At 35.8% G+C, this 19,632-nt stretch overlaps 1 protein-coding gene across 14 annotated transcripts in view; it reads left to right on the top strand.

Annotated features, from left to right (window-relative positions):
- JMJD1C (jumonji domain containing 1C) overlaps positions 1–19,632 on the top strand; it is a 365,523-nt gene that overhangs the window by 261,087 nt on the left and 84,804 nt on the right. For 10 of the 14 annotated variants that reach the window (XR_004176957.1, XM_017963006.2, XM_017963005.3 and 7 more), the window contains exon 3: positions 5,108–5,221. Coding sequence is in view for 6 of the 14 variants with exons in the window: in XM_031652223.1 (XP_031508083.1) it covers positions 5,108–5,221 (114 nt within the window). In the remaining 8 variants the exon portion in view is untranslated. Of the gene's footprint in view, positions 1–296; positions 1,215–5,107; positions 5,222–19,632 lie in introns of those variants that run through there. The other 4 variants (XM_021944022.2, XM_003903896.5, XM_009214857.4 and 1 more) reach the window with 2 other exon arrangements.

Genomic DNA, 19,632 nt, shown 5'->3' with positions numbered 1-19,632 from the left:
TCGGACAGCGGAACTCTAGAATTTAGATAGATGTTAAGAGACTATATTATATAACACATCTGAGAAGTACATTTTATGCTTTCAAATTGTAAGTATCTTAGAACTATCTAGGTTAAATTGTTTTTTGTAATGAGTGAAAATGGTTGAATATTTTCAAATCTACAAAATACTACCAGTTTTTTTTTAGTAAAATGCCTATGAGATTGTTGAGGTTTTTGCCTAAAAATATTTTAAATTGATTTATTTTGAAGTTTTTAATATTTTTAAGGCAAAATGGTTATACTAATAAATAAATCGTGCCCAAAAACGTACAAAGTGTATTTGATTTTTTATTTTTGCCAACTTGAGAGATAGTCACATGTTATTTCTTTTCTGCACTTTCTCACCTTGGTAAATCTGGAAAGCAAAAACTTAGTATTTGCATTTGCCTTATGAAGGAGACAGTAAACTTGAGCTTTCAGTCTCGCCACTAGTCTGTCTTTGTCTGTTGTTAAAATTATGAGCCAGTCTCTATGGCCGCAGCCAAATGAGTAATCACCAGTAATGTGACTCGTGCTGGAAGTGACTCCATCAGCACCTGTGACGGGGGATTAGTTACAGTTTACAGAGCACCGCCTCTTCCCTTCTCTCAGTGTGCCCTAAGCCAAGTACTCGTTCTCATTTGGGTGTCTGCACTGTTGGAAGCTACTGCACTGTGTTTCCACGCAGACAGAGTACAGTGGGAAAGGCTTTCTCCAGCTGATGGATGGCTGTTCTCTTTATTTGGAGTATCTTACTGGTTATGTAAGCGACCTCGAGAGAAATTATCCTGACCCAGATCGGAGGATGCAGTAGTGCTTCAGCTGCAGGATTTCTTAGTCGTTAACACCACAGTGCTGATGACAAAGAGCGAGTTGTAATCCTCATCACTGCCGGGGCTCAGCCAGAGCAGACAGAAAATCGTCATTTGCTCGTCGGAGACTTGTTAGGTTACAGCTCCTGCTTCGTTCTGTGGTCTTGGCTTTTCTTCCTATACAATGACGCCGCTGCAAGTGAGCTCAGAAATGCTTGGTTTGAGAGCCATTTGCCTGTGATTTTGAAGACTAAAGAAGTATTTACACTAGATAAATACTCTTCCAGAACAAAATGGAAATTTCAGCAAATACTTATTGACCTTTAAAGCCTTGCTGTGGATTTCTGAGATTTAAAAATACTTTAAAATTCTCAAGAACAAAGTACGGTTTGTATTTTTCTGCTTCCTTTTTCTTTTGTCTTAATTTACATTTGGTTTTTCTTCTCAGCCTGAGAAATTAAGGTCACTGCCTTTTGTAAAAGATCTGGCCTCAATGTTTTTAGTCTTAAGAATTTTTAACTTTCATTTGTTTAAAAAGGTTTATTGTGTTTGTAGTAATTTAATAACTGTAAATGTTAATTTAAAAACTAGAGTTTAATTGTTTAAAGTATGGCAGAAGTGCTTCAAATTAGGGTTTTCAGACTAGTGTTTCAAGAGAAGTGAGGGTATTTGTTTTGTGAGGTTTTTTTATTTTTTTTGGTTATTCCCTTCCCCACCCCCAACTTGTTTTCTAACAGTATCGTGTTTTTCAATAGACCTGCTTGGGTGGGAATTTGGACTTTGTTCTTTCAAGTCACTCCAGTCTTTTTTTTTTTTTTTTTGGTAGACTAAATCTTAACTTCTAAAATGTTGCTTAGGTTGTTTTCTGCTTTAGTATTTACCTTTGGTGAGATTTATATTAGTATTTTTGCAGTTAATAAGCTTTTTTTTTTTTTTAAACTTGGAATTGTTAACTGTTAACCAGAGATTGTTAGAAACTAAGACTGCAGACATAAGCTCCTTGAATTTCCTGTTAAATGTGAAATGGTGAGCTTTAACATCGTTTGTTTGAGCAGCTGAGTTGTGTTTAAGAGCTGTAGCTGATTTATTTTAAAAATGTTTTTCGGGGAGGGCTCATCTGTTCGCCTCTTCCTCATGTGAATGGAATGTGGTGCAGCATGGAGCCCCAAACAGGATACAGTTGTTCTAAGCATTCTTCCTATAGTTTGGTAGGCCCTACTAGAAACGCAGGCCCTCAACTGTATTTATTTTGGCCATAGACTATTTTTAAAGTGTGTTTAACACTGATAAATGACCTTAAAAAACATTCTCACTCCATTAATAAAATTGAGAAAGCATTTTGTTTCAACTGAACATTTAGTGTTAGTAATTTTCATTTTGGGTTTCAAAGGCTTTTTAGGGCATTTGAGTAATAGTCTTTTGTGATTAGGGCCATATTCTACTGTGACTTTCATCAGATGTTAGCTCATTGCTTCCCTTTAGGCTGTGGAAGTTACTCATAGAATCATATCTTTAGAGTGTTGAATTAGTTATGCATGAGTTCTAGTTTCTTTACATTCCAGTGCACCTAGACCCATGAACTATTTACTACAAATTCATCATGCCAGCTGTAGGACCCATTTGTTTTTATTTAAATATGTTTATTATTATTTTTAAACTTAAAATGTTCCTTTGAAACATACTAGACTAATACACAAATTAACAATAGTTACATGGTGGATTTGCCAGTTAAAAACACCAGGGTGTATTTTAATGTCACTTCATATGTTGTTTGCCTTTCATTTTTCCTTAAAGTAGAGCAGTCACACATATTCACTGTTGCTCATTTAATAAATATTGAAACATTTCTTTAACAAATACTATAAAAGTATTTATCAGCACTTTTTATTTGCTATTTAAGAAGCATGATATACTTTGGACTTCCATTTGTAAATGATTATAAGTACTCATGTCCTTATAAGAGTATTCAAATTTGATCATTGTCAGCTAGTTTTCTCACATTTCTGGTAGCCAAATTTTACTTGGCTTTCAATGAGATATCTTAAAATGTGAGTTTTTTTTTAGCTTAGAAATCTTTTTTTCTAATTAACTTAGAATAATTTAAATCATAGGTCGGCTTGTTGAAATTTACCCTTAGAACTCTGACCTACCTTGAAAAGGAGAGCTCTCTTCAGAAGAATGTTTTTCATATTATAAAATGATTAGGTCTCATAGGAAATGCAAGCCACCTGTATTATTTGCGTAAGAAAGAGGCACTCCAGAAGGAGAACTTTACTTCTTTTTCAAATCCTACTTAATTGAATTGTATCTTTAGCCACTTAGATAATACCTTTTGTGGACCTTTTTGTTAACCTTCATGGGTTGACCTGACATGGTACTGTTTGAAAAGAAATAGATCATTTGATAATGTTCAAGGATTAAAAGTCCTTTTGAGAAGATGCCAGTATTTTCTAGTTTACTTAAAAACTAAACTGACAGCGATATAATATGAAAAAACTTTTTTTACAGTAGGGATCAGCCAAATATCCCTGTTTATGTTCCATATTTCATGTCAATTGGTCACATAGTGGTGGACACTTTTAAAGCCTAAATGAATGCTCTTGAATTTCTTACAAACTTTTTGTCACTTGTTAAGTAAAATAATAAATAGGATTTTATGAAATTGGAAAGTGTTAAATGATAACAGTAGAAGGAAATAGCTAAATAATGTGAGGATTTTCTATTTTGAAAATGTGATTTCTCACCCAAATAAAAATAATTTTGATAAATAATACAGCGCTTAAAAGGTTAGCCCAGGATATGAGAGAGAGGGTGTTACTGTGATTAGATTTTCTAATCTTAAATATTGAAAATAAGTGAAAATGTAAGATAATTTTTTCCTGTTTTTTTAATTAAGAAAATATTATTTGTAACTTCATGATGTAGATAGTGTAGAAATAAGACTTGCTTAAATTTAATATTACATTTTTAACTTTGAAACATTGTTACAGATTGCAGTGAGTCAACCTGAAATTCCTCTTAGGAATTTCTTAAATACAGAAATTAACTCCTTAAAAGCCACTCCAAACCAAACATCTTGAAGTTTTTCCCTGGAGTGTGTGTATTGTTACTAACAAGATGTTATATATTTTTAAAGACAATAAGAGAAAGGGGAAACACAATGATTTTGAAACGCCTGGGAATTTGTACTGTCTATGCCAAAAGCTTTGTTTTATGTGGAAATATTAACACAAATTACCCTGTAGCTAGAAAGATTTCTGCATGTGATATAGGTAACTTAGAAACTGAGTTGGTTATTAATTCCGTTTTCGGAACTGTTTTCCAATTATTTAAAAAAAAATTTTATAGTAAAGCCACTGTGTTTTTTAAATGGTGGAATTTTGTTTTCATTTTCAAGTTTTTAGAACAGCACCATGAATATAAGACACTTGTATTTTATTTAATCTTCATCTACTTTGAAAGTTAGTGTGATAGTCATAAAGAAATTTATACATTGTATCCCTGTTTCCTTCCTCTTCCTCCCCTGGCTCTGTCCCTGTCACCCCCACCCAAGATATGAGTTAAATCCCGTATATTAAAGGTATCTTCTTAAAGGAATCAAATGACCTTGGATTGACTTTTTTAAAAAATAGGTAGTGGAGATTTGGACTTGACTGCAAAGTAGGGTTTTGTGTAGCACTTCTTACCAACTCTTTCTTTACTCCCTTCCTCCATGCTGCTCTCACCAAAGCTGTGGGACTTTTATTTGTGCTTGGTGCAGGGGCGGGGGTGGGAGTGCAAGGGGTGGAGTTAAAAGACCAGATACTTCCTGATCATTTAAAATCCTGCTTAATGTAAATGAGCTAGACAAAAAGTGTACATTGAAATAATAACTACTCTCTTTAATAAGAAACAATACAGTTAAACAACAAAAAAAGGCAGGGGTAAATATGTTCTCCAACCTAGTTTACTGTTTCAAAAGCAATTTCTCTTTTTAAGCAGACATTTTTACACACATGCGTATTTTATTACATCCCTTTTTAAAAGGTGAACAGTTGGGACTTAGTATACTCAAATATGTCCATATCACATGTAGATCTAGTTTGTTCCTTTTAAATAAACAAAAATACCTTATGGTATAGATAAAAGCATTAGTTTATAATATGAAAATTAATATTAATTGTCATCCTAAGACTCTGTAGTGATGACATTGATACATTGTATTGATGTGTGTTCCTTCATATTTTCAGGATACTACCCAGAAAATTATCATTAGAAATTCTTTTTTCTTGGCAGACTTTCAAACCTCTGGTTGAAAGAAGTATACCCAGTTCAGTCACTGCAGTAGAATTCCTTGTAGATAAGCAACTGGATTTTTTAACTGAAGATAGTGCCTTTCAGCCGTACCAGGTAAGAAATTTTAGATTACTTTTTAAAATTTAACAGTTAAACTTTATTGATATGCAGATATCCTTTAAACAATATTATTTAAATATCATTTCATCTAACTTCTAGTTGTGCGGAAAAACCCAGTGAATGCAGTCAGTCGATTTTGCTTATAGGATAAACGATTTATTTATTCAATTAACAATATATACTGAGCATCTAATATGAGCCAGGCAGTGTTCTGTTGCAAGGAATACAGAAGTAAGCAAAATAAAAGTATGTGACATTCTAAATAATAGTCATTATTAGAAAGTAATTGGTTAAATATTAGTATAAATTGTCTTCAACTCTAAAGGTTAAGAATTGGGTAAATTAATGTAATTAAATGAGATTAGTGTTTATGTATACCTATCAGTTTAGCATAATAGTTCATTTTTTTTTAAAGGGGAAATTTTTTTAGAATGTTAGTAATTGAATGATTTTCTTTATACATTTTAGTTCATTACTGCAATTTAAATACAAACACATTTAATTAGGGAAACATTTTCCAGTTGACTATTAGATTTTAATTATGTGAAGAAACTCATCAAAAGTATTAAGCTAAATATTTTTTAAGATTGTTGAAATTGCCAGTTAATTTTTTCAGGTATAAGTAAAACAGAAGGGTTTTTGTGTGTGTGTGTGTGTGTGTGTGTGTGTGTGTGTGTATATATATATATATTTTTTTTTTTTTTCGAGATGGAGTCTCACAACCCAGGCTGCAGTGCAGTGGCACATTCTTAGTTCACTGCAACCTCTACCTCCTGGGTTCAAGCAATTCTCCTGCCTCAGCTTCCAGAGCAGCTGGGATGACAGGCGCACACCATCACGCCCAGATAATTTTTGTATTTTTAATAGAGACAAGGTTTCACAATGTTGCCCAGACTGGTCTCGAACTCCTGACCTCAAGTGATCTGCCCGCCTCGGCCTCCCAAAGCACTGAGATTACAGGCGTGAGCCACCACACCTGACCTTCATTTGTTTATTTAGATTTTAGGTTGAATTAAATGTATATATTATAAGTTTCTTTTTACTCAGATGTTTTAAAATACTACAGTAATTGCATAGAAAGGATGAGTGAACCGGTTTAAATTTTTTCTAATGAAGTAAAAAGTTAATACTATTGTATTTCAGACTTGTTACTGTTTTTCAAAAATAAAATGTAGAGCTATTATTTCCATGGAGCGAACAAGAGCTTGTGTTAATGAGGGGTGATTTGTTGTGCATGGAGTTGTAATACTTAGGGAATTAGAATAGTTCTATTAGGTCTACCAAAATGAGATGATAGTTCATTTAGTGTAAACATTATTTCATGTCTTGAAGTCTATATAGATATGTTCTTGTCTTTCCATTTGATTTTTCTTATTTCTTTAAAGGACCTAGTTTTTTTTTGTATTGTTAGCTTTTGTTCTTTGTTTATAATATTTGCTTCATAGCAAATCACGGTTTAATAGTGGAGGTGTTGGAGCTTTTCCCTGGGGTTTTATTTTGTTAAGTGTGAATACCATTTAGTTTACTACAGACCTTATCATTTCATTTCCCCCAGTCAGTTAGAGGGAGTTAGAGTAGGTGAATCTAGGTGAAATCAAAGGAACCTTCCAAGTCTTAATGTTTTAATTCTGTGGTTGTATTATTAGCACTTTTGGAACCAAGTCTCAGCTTGGATTTGGTTTAGAGAAGTGAAATTGTTATGTAGAAATTACTTTTAAAAATAAACTCTTGCCAGGTGGCCTAAAACTCGACATGTTTTTGAAAATTATAGTGATTGAAAGAATATGCTAGGGGGAGGGTGGGGGGGGTACCCTAACTTTTTTTAAAACAGTTTCAGAGGCATAAGAGCTAAAGTCTTACGTGGTTTGGTGAATTGTATGATTGTCTCTGTTAGTAAGCTATTTAATCTGCTCTGCTAGTATATATACTAAGTCACCCTCTGGCCTAGAAGGATGCCGTATCTTCCAGAAGTGAAGTGATTGACTTGACATTTTAACCATTGTGTTTCTGAAAAACGTGAATTCTGAGTTCGAAGAAATCGGAAGGAATTACCATGAGAGCATTTGATTTAAGATCTAGCATACCTTAGTTTTAGAATTTCTTACGAATTTTAGACTAAGTGTTGGTTTATAGCAGAACTTTTCTATGTATATTTTTTATAGTTAGGGTTTTTTAATAAGATCAGGTTATAAATATAAAAATATTTTCTCCCATGTGTAAATGATAGACATTTCTCTTATTTTGAATGAAAATTTACTACAGATACCTAAGATAGTTAAATTTATTTATTTAAATAAATCTTGTGAAATACAGAAACGTTCTAGAAAGAAGAAAAAAATTAGAGTTTGTGTAATTAGAGTGGCGGTATTACCAGATTGATTATTTTATAACCAGTTGTCCAAGCAGTACATTAAATTCCTTAGCTTCTTAAAATGGCAGCTGTTACTGGCATAAATTTTGTAAATAGTGCCTTGACCTATCTCAACCTTAGGGTAACCCTCTGTTAGTCAAAGGGAGTTTGGGTACACTTGAATAAGCTTTTTAATTGAGCTTATTTCTTTCTCACTTTTTAAAATTTCATGAGGCAATTTCTTTTGAATATGGATGCTAATTATCCTTTATAAACTTTTTAAGTAGGTGGGGGAAAATTCTCTTTGGAAATGGCCTTTGTGTATATTGTTTTTTAGTCTAGAGTAGTAGGTACATGTAAGTTTTTAAACTTTCCACAAATGATGCTTTGTTGTGAATCTAATTAAATGTTTTCAGTGTGAATTCCCAATCTACCACCTTTCTCCTTGATTTCTCAGCATTTTATTCTGTAGTAGTATGTTTTTCTTTAGTTTCCTTTACAAGTTGCACAGCCTTATTCTTCGTTAAATCAAAATGATAAACTGAGGTAGTGGTTAGGAAACAGATGAGTCAGGATTAATACAAATCCTTTCACTTTTAAGTCATTGGTTTGAATCCTACTCTTTTCTCTGAATGATTTGAATGTATTGAATATCAGATAGCGAGTATTAAGTTAGTTAACCTGGTCAGCCTTTTTTTTTTTTTTTTTTTTTTTTTTTGGAGACAGGGTTTCACTCTGTCACTCAGGCTGGAGTGTTGTGGTGCAATCTCAGCTCACCACAACATCCGCCTCCTGGTTTCAAGAGATTCTTCCTGCCTCAACCTCCTGAATAACTGGGATTACAGGTGTGCACCACCACCCCCGGCTAATTTTTGTATTTTCAGTAGAGACGGGGTTTTGCCGTGTTGACCAGGCTGGTCTTGAACTCCTGACCTCAGGTGATCCACCCCACCTCGGCCTCCAAAAATACTGGGAATATGGTTGTGAGCCACTGCGCCCGGCACTGGTCAGCTTTTTAGGTGACATTTAGTTGGCTATTTCAGGATGCAATCATTACAGTTTTTAGTATTTTGGAAAGAAACATGACTAAAAGGAGAAATTGAACCAACATTTTCAGACAGTGTAATGGATATATATTAATTAGGCCACTGAAGCAACATACCCTGACATTGTTAAGTGTCTTTCTCCTTCCCTGTGCACACAGATAAGATTCTACTTCCTCCTTTTAGGTTTCCTGATCATGCCTGGCTACACTTAACTTTCTTTGAAGTAGAGGGGGAAGGGAAAAGGGAGAGGAAGTAGTGGGGAAATCTGCAGATTCTACTGTGTCTTTTAGCTGGCTGGGGAGAAGGAACAGAAAATAAATTATTGCTTCTTAAAGATACTTTTAATAGTTATTTGTGAGTCCGGACATGGTGGCTCACGCCTATAATCCCAGCACTTTGAGAAGCCGAGGTGGGTGGATCACGAGGTTGGGAGTTCGAGACCACCCTGGCCAACATGGTGAAATCCCGTCTCTACTAAAAATACAAAAAAAAAAAAAAAGATTAACCGGGCGTGGTGGCAGGTGCCTGTAATCCCAGCTACTTGGAAGGCTGAGGCAGGAGAATCACTTGAACCTGGGAGGCAGAGGTTGCAGTGAGCTGATATTGCACCATGGCACTCTAGCCTGGGCAACAGCGAGACTACATCTAAAAAAAAAAAAAAAAAGTTTTTGTTGTTGTTACTATAATTGCTGTGGTATTTTTCCTTTACTTTGGAGCATGATTATAGAAGTTCAAAAAAACTTTCCATTAAATTTCCGTAACAGTTTTGGTCATATTCACTTAAAAATTATGATAATGAAATGGAATATTTAACTTTTATCATGGATTTTGGCTACTGGCCATGCACACACCTACAGTTTTCAGGTTGGGGTTGCTTCATAGAGGATGTGGAAGAGACTATTTCTTACCTGAAATTTGTACATATTCATTCCAACTAACCTGGCTTGGTCTAGCTTGTTAGTCCAGTATTTTTAGGCATCACAATCCTCTTTGCTTTTAAATGTAATAAAGAAATAAAACAAAGGTCACTAGTTAAAACCATTAGAGATTTGATGCAGAATGTGCTTGTTCAAAATTACACCCCATGTTTATCTTACAGTATATTAAAATTCATTGTAGTAATGTTTTCCCTAAAATAAGGTAGAATCATAAATCCTAGACCTGAAGGAATGATTCCATTAGAAGCTCTGTATCCCATCTACTCAGGAGGCTAAGGCAAGAGAATCACTTGAACCCAGGAGGCAGAGGTTGCAGTGAGCTGAGATCACACCATTGCGCTACAGCCTGGGCAGTAAGAGCAAAACTCTGTCTCAAAAAAAAAAAAGAGTTCTGTATCATAATGAGCTGATAAAGTTTAGAGATAAGACTATTAATACTACTGTTCTCTCATTGTAGAGTATAGACATTGAACTACAGTACTTTACTAAATACTAAATACAGTACTGTTGTGCTGTGAAGTGCTGGTTGAAGGGAATGGGTAAAACAAACCTGAGTATTTTCTTAGTACCTAGACTAAAGATTGCTTAAAGACTTAACGAGAGAAGAGTCATACATTGTCTAGTGAATGTGTCTGGACTGTGCCAGATTGTTTATCTATTTCTGTAGTCTTTCAGTGATAAAGCAGTTTTTCCAGTTTGAGTCCATTTTAACCGATAATTCTTTCATCATTGATCATATAAATTTATTTGGCTGTGGTTTTAAGGTAATTGTTGCTCAGCACATCTGTTTTACTAAAAATAGCTCGAACAGTTGTCTAGGATAAGTTAGCAGTAGTTTAGGAAGTAGAGTGTACCAGAGACATGTATTTTTTTTCCTCCTAAATTTGTGTTATTGTCCTATGGCATTTGGAATTGCTTCACAACCAGGGTGAAATAATGCAAGCAAGGTGAAATTTTAGCCATTAGTCAGCCAAGGTGAACAGTTTAATCCGTTGTTTGGTTATTACTAGGCAAATGTTATACTTCTTTGAATTAAATATTTGACATAAGTGGTCCACTGACAAAGTTTGAAATCTTGTTGATAGAGATTTGTTTATAAGCAGATTTATTTCTCAGGGTAATATGATATTGCTAATAGTTTACAGAAAAAAGTAAACAGAACTTCCTGTTACAGTTGCTTTGTATGGTGGAGAAGGGACTTGCTTTTTCAAACTTTACCTTCACTTCAGCTTATAGTACAGACACATCACTTTAGATTGTTTTAAAACTGTAACATTTCTATAGTGTGAATGGAAATTTGACCTGGTACAGCATTTATTAGTATACTTACATAATTATTTTTGTCCTACAGTTCCTTTCAGATTTGTTATTTTCCTGGTATCATGTCACTGCTCTAGCATTACTTTTTACCAGTTTCATGGCTTCCTGCTAGTTGCTTAATGCTTTTTAAAAGCTGATAAAAGTATTGTGAGTAATGATCTTTATTTTATTTTCAAGGAGTTTTTCATCTATGATAAGAAATGACATAAAAAATGATTTCCTTGAAGTAGACTGAATTTAAGGAGCCTGAAGTAAAAACTTCAGAAATACAAAGATAGGAGAAGTCAATAGAGACTGAAGTGGTTAAAGAAGTCTCATGAAAGAGATAAAACTTAATGGGCTTCACTTGAATGGAGATGGAAGTGAAAGGATGAGGACTGAATGGAGATGGAAGTGAAAGGATGAGGTGGTGGGATGGTTGGTGGTGGCAGTGGTAATGGTAATCCAGACATTTGCCAGGAGGAACAGCATAATGAATGATGAGGAGGCATTTTAGGGGACAGGAGAATGTCAGCCTAGCTAAAGAAGAGAGTTTATGAATAGAATTAATGCTGGATACACATGGTGTGGGGTCAGATAAAAGAGGAAAAAGATCACTAAGCATAGTTCTCAGGAGAGTAACAAAATTATCTGTGTAACAATGGCATGTTGGTTATTGTAAATATCAGAAGCAGCTAATTGATTGGGTCTTTACTAGAGCCTTTTGTTTTAGAGATTCATTATAGCATAATGGTTAAGAGCATGAATTTTGACATCAGTTCAAGCAAACTTAGTTTCAAATCTTAGCTTTACCATTTGCTAGCTATTTGACATTGGGAAAGTCTCAATGCTGTGAATAAATGGTTTTCTCAGCTATAAATACTGTCTACCTCAGGGTTGTTAGGAAGATTAAATGAAATGATACATTAAGGAGTTTATAATACAGAAACTGCTCAATAAGAGACATATTGTAAATTCCCTTTTCATAAATGGTATCTTAAACCCTTTTGGTGGATATTTGAAACTCCTTTTTCTTCCTACCATTCACACGCTCATTGACTATTTCTTTGCCACCATCTGCTGCTTACTTTTAACAATCTTTCTTAGTAGTCTTCCCTGGAACTCTTAGCATTTTTTTCTCCAGCTGGTGCTAAACAAACTTTTTCAACTCTCAATATAACCCATAGACAGTGTATAATAGAACATGTTTTTGTAGTAGTGTTTTTTTCTTCTCCCCCTTTTTATGAAGAATAAGTAAGTAAGATTTCATTGTGACTTCTTAAACTATTATTTTAAGAAAATGACATTAGAAAAGATGAGTGCAAAACTATATTGTGGTGTTATCCTTTACAGCACACCCTTACCTTTTTTCCACAGGGAAAGTCATGTACTCTACTTGTGGCTGATAGTTATTTTTCTCTCAGAAAGTAGAAGTGATATTCAATAAGGTACAAAATTCTTTTTTTTTTTGTTTGGCTCTGGGAAGACACTTTGTAGCTATAATACTAAGGTCTGGAAGTCCTCTAAGCATTAGATAAAAGAGTTAGACTAAATGACCTTTGTAGCAGTGAGTACACTATGTCTGTGAACTTGTTGAAGGTGAAAAACCAGCCTTTTCTGGTCAACTGGTCAACATTAAATGAATCAAGCCCTAATTATTTTAGTCTTTAGGATAAGAGTCATTCAACTAAAGCTATGTTTATCTTAAAATAACTTTTCAGTTAGGGTGCCAGATGCAAATCAAATGTTCTGCAGAATTGGAAAACCAGGATCATTTGGATTAATAGTACTTACTCAGCACTTGCTACTCTCTTCTTTTTTTTTTTTTTTTTTTTTTTTTTTTGAGATGAAGTCTCACTCTGTCACCCAGGGTGGAGTGATCTCGGCTCACTGCAACCTCCATCTCCTTGGTTCAAGTGATTCTCCCACATCAGCCTCCTCAGTAGCTGGAACTACAGGTGCGAGCCACCACGCCCGGCTAATTTTTTGTATTTTTAGTAGAGACAGGGTTTCACCAATGTTGGCCAGGATGGTCTCAAACTCCTAACCTCAAGTAATCCTCCCACCTCGGCCTCCCAACGTGTTGGGATTATAGGTGTGAGCCACTGCGCCTGGCTACTCTTTTTCTATATCTGTTTCTGGATTATATTTTGACAGGCGTCGAACACGTTCCTAGTTACTCCATGAGTTTTCATATGCATCTCATCTCCCTTTTCCGTTTCACTTTGCCTTCATTTTAACATTTGATTAAAATTTAGAGGTGCCTTGTTGACGTAAAATGAGAACAATTGTGGCATATATACTGTGCTGAAAGTATTAAAAATACATAACTGTTAACTGACTACTGGTAGATCATTGACTTGGTAGGATGAGCATCCATGGGCAGGCATAGCCTGGGGGTGGTCTAGGAGATGAGGCCAGAACAGGAAACAGCTATTTTGTAATATTTGGCTTTATTCCATTTCAAGTCAAAAGTGACAGCTTGCAGTAGTAGAGCTAAGCTGAAGCCTTGATAGTAGGATGGACAACAAGAAAAGAGGAACCAGCAGCTAAAGCAGAGTGAATATACTTCCTTGTTTTTTAAAAATTATTTTTAATATAAAGTTGCTTTATCATGTTTTAATATTCAGTAATTTTGCTCTGTATTCTATTTAAATATTCCATTACCTACCTATATTATTTTATATAGCTGTGATTTCAAAAATAGTAATGAAACATGCTTATTAAGGTCCCATAAATTACTCCAGTACATATCTGTTGCTATTTTAAAAAGGAGCTCTTCATTTGTAAAAATTGGTTGCAAAACTTGATGTGTTGAAAATGTATCCTCAGAGTTCGGGAACATGTTATTTTGACTGAAATTTGGCCCAAGCATGAGCTATTCTGCAATATTCAGATTAAAAACATTTATAAGTCACGGCAGTAGTTCTTTCCCGGTCCGAAATCTGCTGTGATCATATGCTGAAAAATCTGCCAGTCTCCTTTTAAATTTTCAAAGCTGCTGCTATGAATTTAAAGTATGTGAAATTATGCTTGTAGACTCTAAGCCATCACTAGTTGCCATTGAGAAAGATTTTCTGGTTTCTTTTTTCCAATCAAAATAAGATCATAGGATTGATTTATTCTTTTTCTTAATTGCATAATCTTATTGAAACATGGTCATATTTAAAATCTCAGTTTTGTTCCTCAGTATAGTAATATTTTATTAGGATTAGAATTTAATTTTGGGAATTTGATAATTCCCAAAATATTTTCATGTGCATTAGTTTATTTCTAATGTTAGCTTTATGAAGAAAATGATTGTATTATTTTGTGTAATGCTTTCAGGATACATATTAATTTATTAATCCACTCAACTCTTTGAGAAGTCTAACTTACAAATGAGAAGGAAGCAAAATAGAAACTATGTAAAGTAGACTAAATTTTAAAAGGGTGTGATTATTGTGATGATACAGCAGGCACTGTCATGGTACATCCACAGCAAGAAACTACAGCTGAACTTTACTCAGACTGGAAATGGGAACTAGAAAGTCGGGAACTCAAGTCACATATTCCCTTTTCTCCCCGCCCCAGAATCTCCTTTTTTTGACGGGTTTATTCTCCTAACTCATAGGTATTGCTTCTCATAACACTAGTTTTCATTTGACTTATGTGTGTCAGTATCAATTCACCTACCTGTCCCCGCTCCTTTACAAGACCTTTTAGATCTAATATTTATGTTTTCTACTAAAATTACAGATGGCATAGGGGAATGAAACGTTGAAAAGAAGAAATAAATATAAGGAAGAGAATATGTGGTGGTAATTTTCTATGGTAGGCGGAGAAAGTGAGGTTTAGCTCAGTTGTGACTTGGCATCTAGGTTCACACAGCTTGTGATAGTCAAAAAAGAACCTGGGTTGGGTGTGGTGGCTCACACCTGTAATCCTAGCACTTTGGGAGGTCGGGGTGGGAGGACTGCTTGAGCCCAGGAATTTGAGACTGGGTAACATGGGAGAACCCCTGTCTACAACAAAATAAAATTAGCTGGGCATGGTAGTACACCTGTGTAGTCCCAGCTACTGGGGAGGCTAAGGCAGGAGGATCGCGGATCACCTGAGCCCAGGAGGTTTAGGCTGCAGTGAGCCATGATCTCACCACTGCACTTGAGCCTCGGTGACAGAGGGAGACCCTATCTCATGAAAAAAGAGGGGAGCTGTGCAGCATAGTGGCACACACCTGTAATCTCAGCACTTTGGGAGGCTCAGGCAGGTGGATCACTTGAGCTCAGGAGCTTGAGACCAACCTGAGCAGCGTGGCAAAACTCCGTCTCTACCAGTACCAAAAACAAAACAAAACAAAAAACAAACAGAAAAAACTTTTGCTGGGCACCTGTAGTCCCAACTACTTAGGAGGCAGGGATGAGAGGATTGCTTGAGCCCGGGAGGTCAAGGCTGCAATGAGCTGAGATCCTGCCATTGCAGTCTAGCCTGGGTGACAAAGTTAAGACTCTTGTTTTAGAAAAAAAAAAAAAAAAGAAAAAGAAAAAAGAAAAAAAACTTGAACTCAAAGTTTTAGATTATAAGATATTATTTCTGTTACACTACCTGCCTTTGTGAGCCATCCAGTGGGAAGTGTCTCCTATTTACATATCATTCTCTTTCGTGTGGCACTTTATTATTCTTATAGTTAGTATCTTTCCTAAATAAAAGACTAAGTTTTTCCTGAATTTTATTGCCTGTACAACTTCCCCTAGATTTTGCATACAGTGGCATCACGCTACACTACGAATCTGTGCATTATTTTCAGATTCATTTGTTCCTTCGGCAGATAATCCATATTAAAATGTTTTCTAGTCTGTGGTTTTTTTTTCAGCTGTCTAGTTTTTGTTTTTTGTTTTTTTTGTTTGTTTGTTTGTTTGTTTTTGGTTGTGCATATGGGTATTCTGAATACCTGGATTTGCTCAAAGCTAAAATTCAAAAATAAAATACTTTAAAATGAAGCCCTTAGTCTCTTGCCAAAATAGTTGTCTCTAAAGTTCAAGTCTTTCTGGGTTTCAGACTAAAAACAAAACAGTACTGGTCCTTAGTAAATAATCTGGATTGAGGGTCATTAATTCATATATTTAAGGGACAGCTGTGTTATATTCAGAACTACAAATACCTTCAAAGAACCTAGAATCTAATGGGAGAAACACACATGGAAGAACAAACATAAATATAAGCAAAATGTAGTAAGTAGAAGAGACCAGGGAGGAATAAGGAATTCATTCTGGTTGTAGGAGAGATGTGGAGGTATTGTTAGAATTAGAGTAGGTGACCCCTGAGTTACATGAGGATGAATATAAATTAGCTAAGCCACTAGGACAGCAAGGTTGGTTAAATACATGAATTCAAGGGAATAAGCAGAATGCCTGTTGAATGGGTTATTTACATAAACCCTAACCATACCATCTTCCTGGAATGTCAGAGTGGTGACTAGATAGGGAACCTTTTTAACCATATTTAGTTAGGTCAGCCATTGACTGGTCTCACCCTCATTGAGTAGAGGAATAATGAGCATTTGTTAAAAAGAAATCAACAGTGAAAATGAAAATTTTAACCATATAAGTTTACAATTCAGTGGCATTAAGTGCATTCACAATTTTGTGCAATGATTACCACTATCCATTTCCAGAACTTTTTCATCATCCTAAACAGAAACTCTGTATTCATTAAACAGTAACTTCTCACTTCCCAATTGTGCCTTCCCTTAATCCCTGGTAAACCTTCTGTTTTACTTTGTCTGTGAATTTGCCTATTTTAGGCACCACACATAAGTGGAATCATGTAATGTTCATCCTTTTGTAACTGGCTTGTCTCACCATAATGTCTTGAGGTTTTATCCGTGTTGTAGCATGTGTTAGAATTTTTTATGGCAGAATAATATTCCGTTGTATGTATAAACCACATGTTTTAATCCATTCCTCTGTAGATGAATATTTGGGTTCTTTCCAACCTTTGACTATTGTGTGAATAATGCTGCTATAAACAGTGGTGTACAATTATCTGAGTTCTTCCTTTCTGTTGTTTTGGTTACATACCTAGGAGTAGATTGCTGGGTCATACAGTAATTCCATATTTAGTTTTTTGAGGAACAGCCAAACTTTTCCACAGTGGAAAACCATCTTTTGTTCCCACCAACACTACACAGGGGTTCCAGTGTCTTCCGCGGCTGCACCAATACTTGTTATTTCTTATTTTCTTGATAATAGCCATGCTAATGGGCGTAAAGTGGTATCTCTTTGTGGTTTTGATTTGCATTTCCCTAATGGTTAGTAATGTTGAGCATCTTTTTATGTGCTTTTTGGTTATAAATATATCTTTGGAGAAATGTCCATTCAAATCCTTTTCCCATTTTATCATTTGGTTGGGGATTTTTTGTTGGTGAGTTGGAGTTCTTTATATATTCTGGATTTCAATCCTTTACCAGGAATATGCTTTGGAAGTATTTTCTCCCATTCTGTGGGTGGTCCTTGTCTCTCTTTTCATAGTGTTCTTTAACATACAATTGTTTTTTATATCAAGTCTAATTTATCTGCCTTGGTTGTCTGTGATTTTGGTATTATATCCAAGAATTTACAGCCAAATCCAGTGTCATGAAGATTTTCCCGTGTGTGTGTGTGTGTGTGTGTGTGTGTGTTTTCTCAGTTTTATAGTTTTTGCATTTTGTTTTAGACCTTTGATCCATTTTGACGTTTTATTTTGTTTTGCTTTTTGAGATGAAATCTTGCTCTGTCACCCAGGCTGCAGTGCAGTGGCGCAGTCTCAGCTCACTGCAACCTCCGCCTCCCGGATTCAAATGATTCTCCTGCCTCAGACTCCTGAGTAGCTGGAATTACAGGCGCCCGCCACCATGCCCAGCTAATTTTAGTAGAGACCAGGTTTCACTCTGTTGGCCAGGCTGGTCTCGAACTCCTGACCTCAGGTGATCTGCCCACCTCAGCCTCTCAAAGTGCTGAGATTACAGGCATGAGCCACCGTGCCTGGCACAGTATTACACTGTATTTTTAAAAAATGAGGTTGGGCGCGGTGGCTCACGCCTATAATCCCAGCACTTGGGGAGGCCGAGGTGGGCGGATCATCTGAGTTCAGGAGTTCGAAACCAGCCTAGCCAACACGGTGAAACCCTGTCTCTACTAAAAATACAAAAAAGCTAGCTGGGCGTGGTGGCGGGCACCTGTAATCCCAGCTACTCGAGAGTCTGAGGCAGGAGAATCGCTTGAACCTGGGAGGCAGAGGTTGCAGTGAGCCAAGATCGTGCCACTGCACTGCAGCCTGGGCGACAGAGCAAGACTTTGTCTTTAAAAAAAAAAAAAAAAGTATAATATAAGAGTCCAGTTTCCCCAGCACCACTTTTTGAAAAGTTGTCCTTTCCACATAGAGTGCTCTTCCCACCCTTGAAATCAGTTGACCATTTGTGTAACAGTTTGTTTCTGTGCTCTCTATTCTGTTCCCTTGGTCTATATATCTGTCCTCATGCAGGTATCACACTGTTTTGATTACTTCTGGTCCCTTTTTCTGTTTTCCCCACTTTTCTACAGCTGAATAATTTGTTCAAATGATTGCTCACCCTAAGATAAATCATTAAAGTGTACTATTCTGTTTTGGTGAAATTTACTGAAATACAAGATCAGTGTCTTGAGTATAACTCCTGCCTTGTAAATTATTAGGCATAAGATCTCCCTTGTAGGGAAAGTATGTTTTTAAGATTCGAGGAAAAAGAAGATCCTGTGATTGCTGAACTATAACATCGTCATTCATTTATTGCTATGTGCCAGTCACTTTGCTCTAAATGTGAACTCAAAGACAGATAAAATACTTAATTCTCTTTCAGATCATAAATTTAATTACAGCAACATGCCAGAAGTTCTGAAATCGAGCTGTATGCATAGTATTTTGCAGTACAGAATCAGCTGATGGGGGAATATCTTATGGTTGCCTGTTTTTATTTCTCAGAAGACTATGGTTCTATAGTAGTGTTTCTCAGTAGAGTGCTGTGTTAGGGTTCTCCTCATACAGAACCAGTATGGGGTGTGGCAAGTGGGCTTGTATATATGTTTGTGTATAGAAATTGAGAAAGAGGAGATTTTTATTGATTGGCTCTTGGAATTGTGGGGGCTAACAAGTCCAAATTCCACATGGTAGACCAGCAGGCCAGTAGTTCAGGCAAGACTTGATGCTGCAGTCTTGAGTCTGAAAGGCAGTAGGAAGGCAGAATCCATTTTTCCTTGAGAGACCTCAGTCTTTTTTCTTAAGGCCTTCAACTGATTGGATTAAACCTATCCATGTGTTAGGGGTAATCTACTTTACTCAGAGTCTGCTGGTTTCAATGGTAATGACATCTAAAAATACTTCCAGAGCCACATCTAGAATGATGTTTGACCAGAACACTGGGCAACATATCCTAGTCAAGTTGACACTTAAAATTAAATCATGGCTGCTATTCATATTTGATTCTTAGTTTTGTCATGCATTGTAGCATGGTGGTAATTTGTACCTCTGACTTAGCAAATAAAATGCCTTTGGCACGTTCTTCCAGTCATTAATGGATATCCCTGAACCATTTCCCATCCCCTTTCAGCCTTTATTTAGAGCCATTGGGATAGATATAGATTAAGACAACAGGGAAAGTGGGAACCTTTATTTATTTTCTTCGAGATGAAGTCTTGCTCTGTTACCCAGGCTGGAGTGCAGCGGCACGATCTTGGCTCACTGCAACCTCCACCTCCTGGGTTCAAACAATTCTTCTGCTTC

The sequence above is a fragment of the Papio anubis genome, chromosome 11 (genome assembly GCF_008728515.1).
Source record: "Papio anubis isolate 15944 chromosome 11, Panubis1.0, whole genome shotgun sequence".
In the NCBI taxonomy this organism is placed as follows: domain Eukaryota; kingdom Metazoa; phylum Chordata; class Mammalia; order Primates; family Cercopithecidae; genus Papio; species Papio anubis.
Note: the sequence above shows the minus strand (reverse complement) of the source record. Positions and strands in the feature narration are given on the sequence as shown.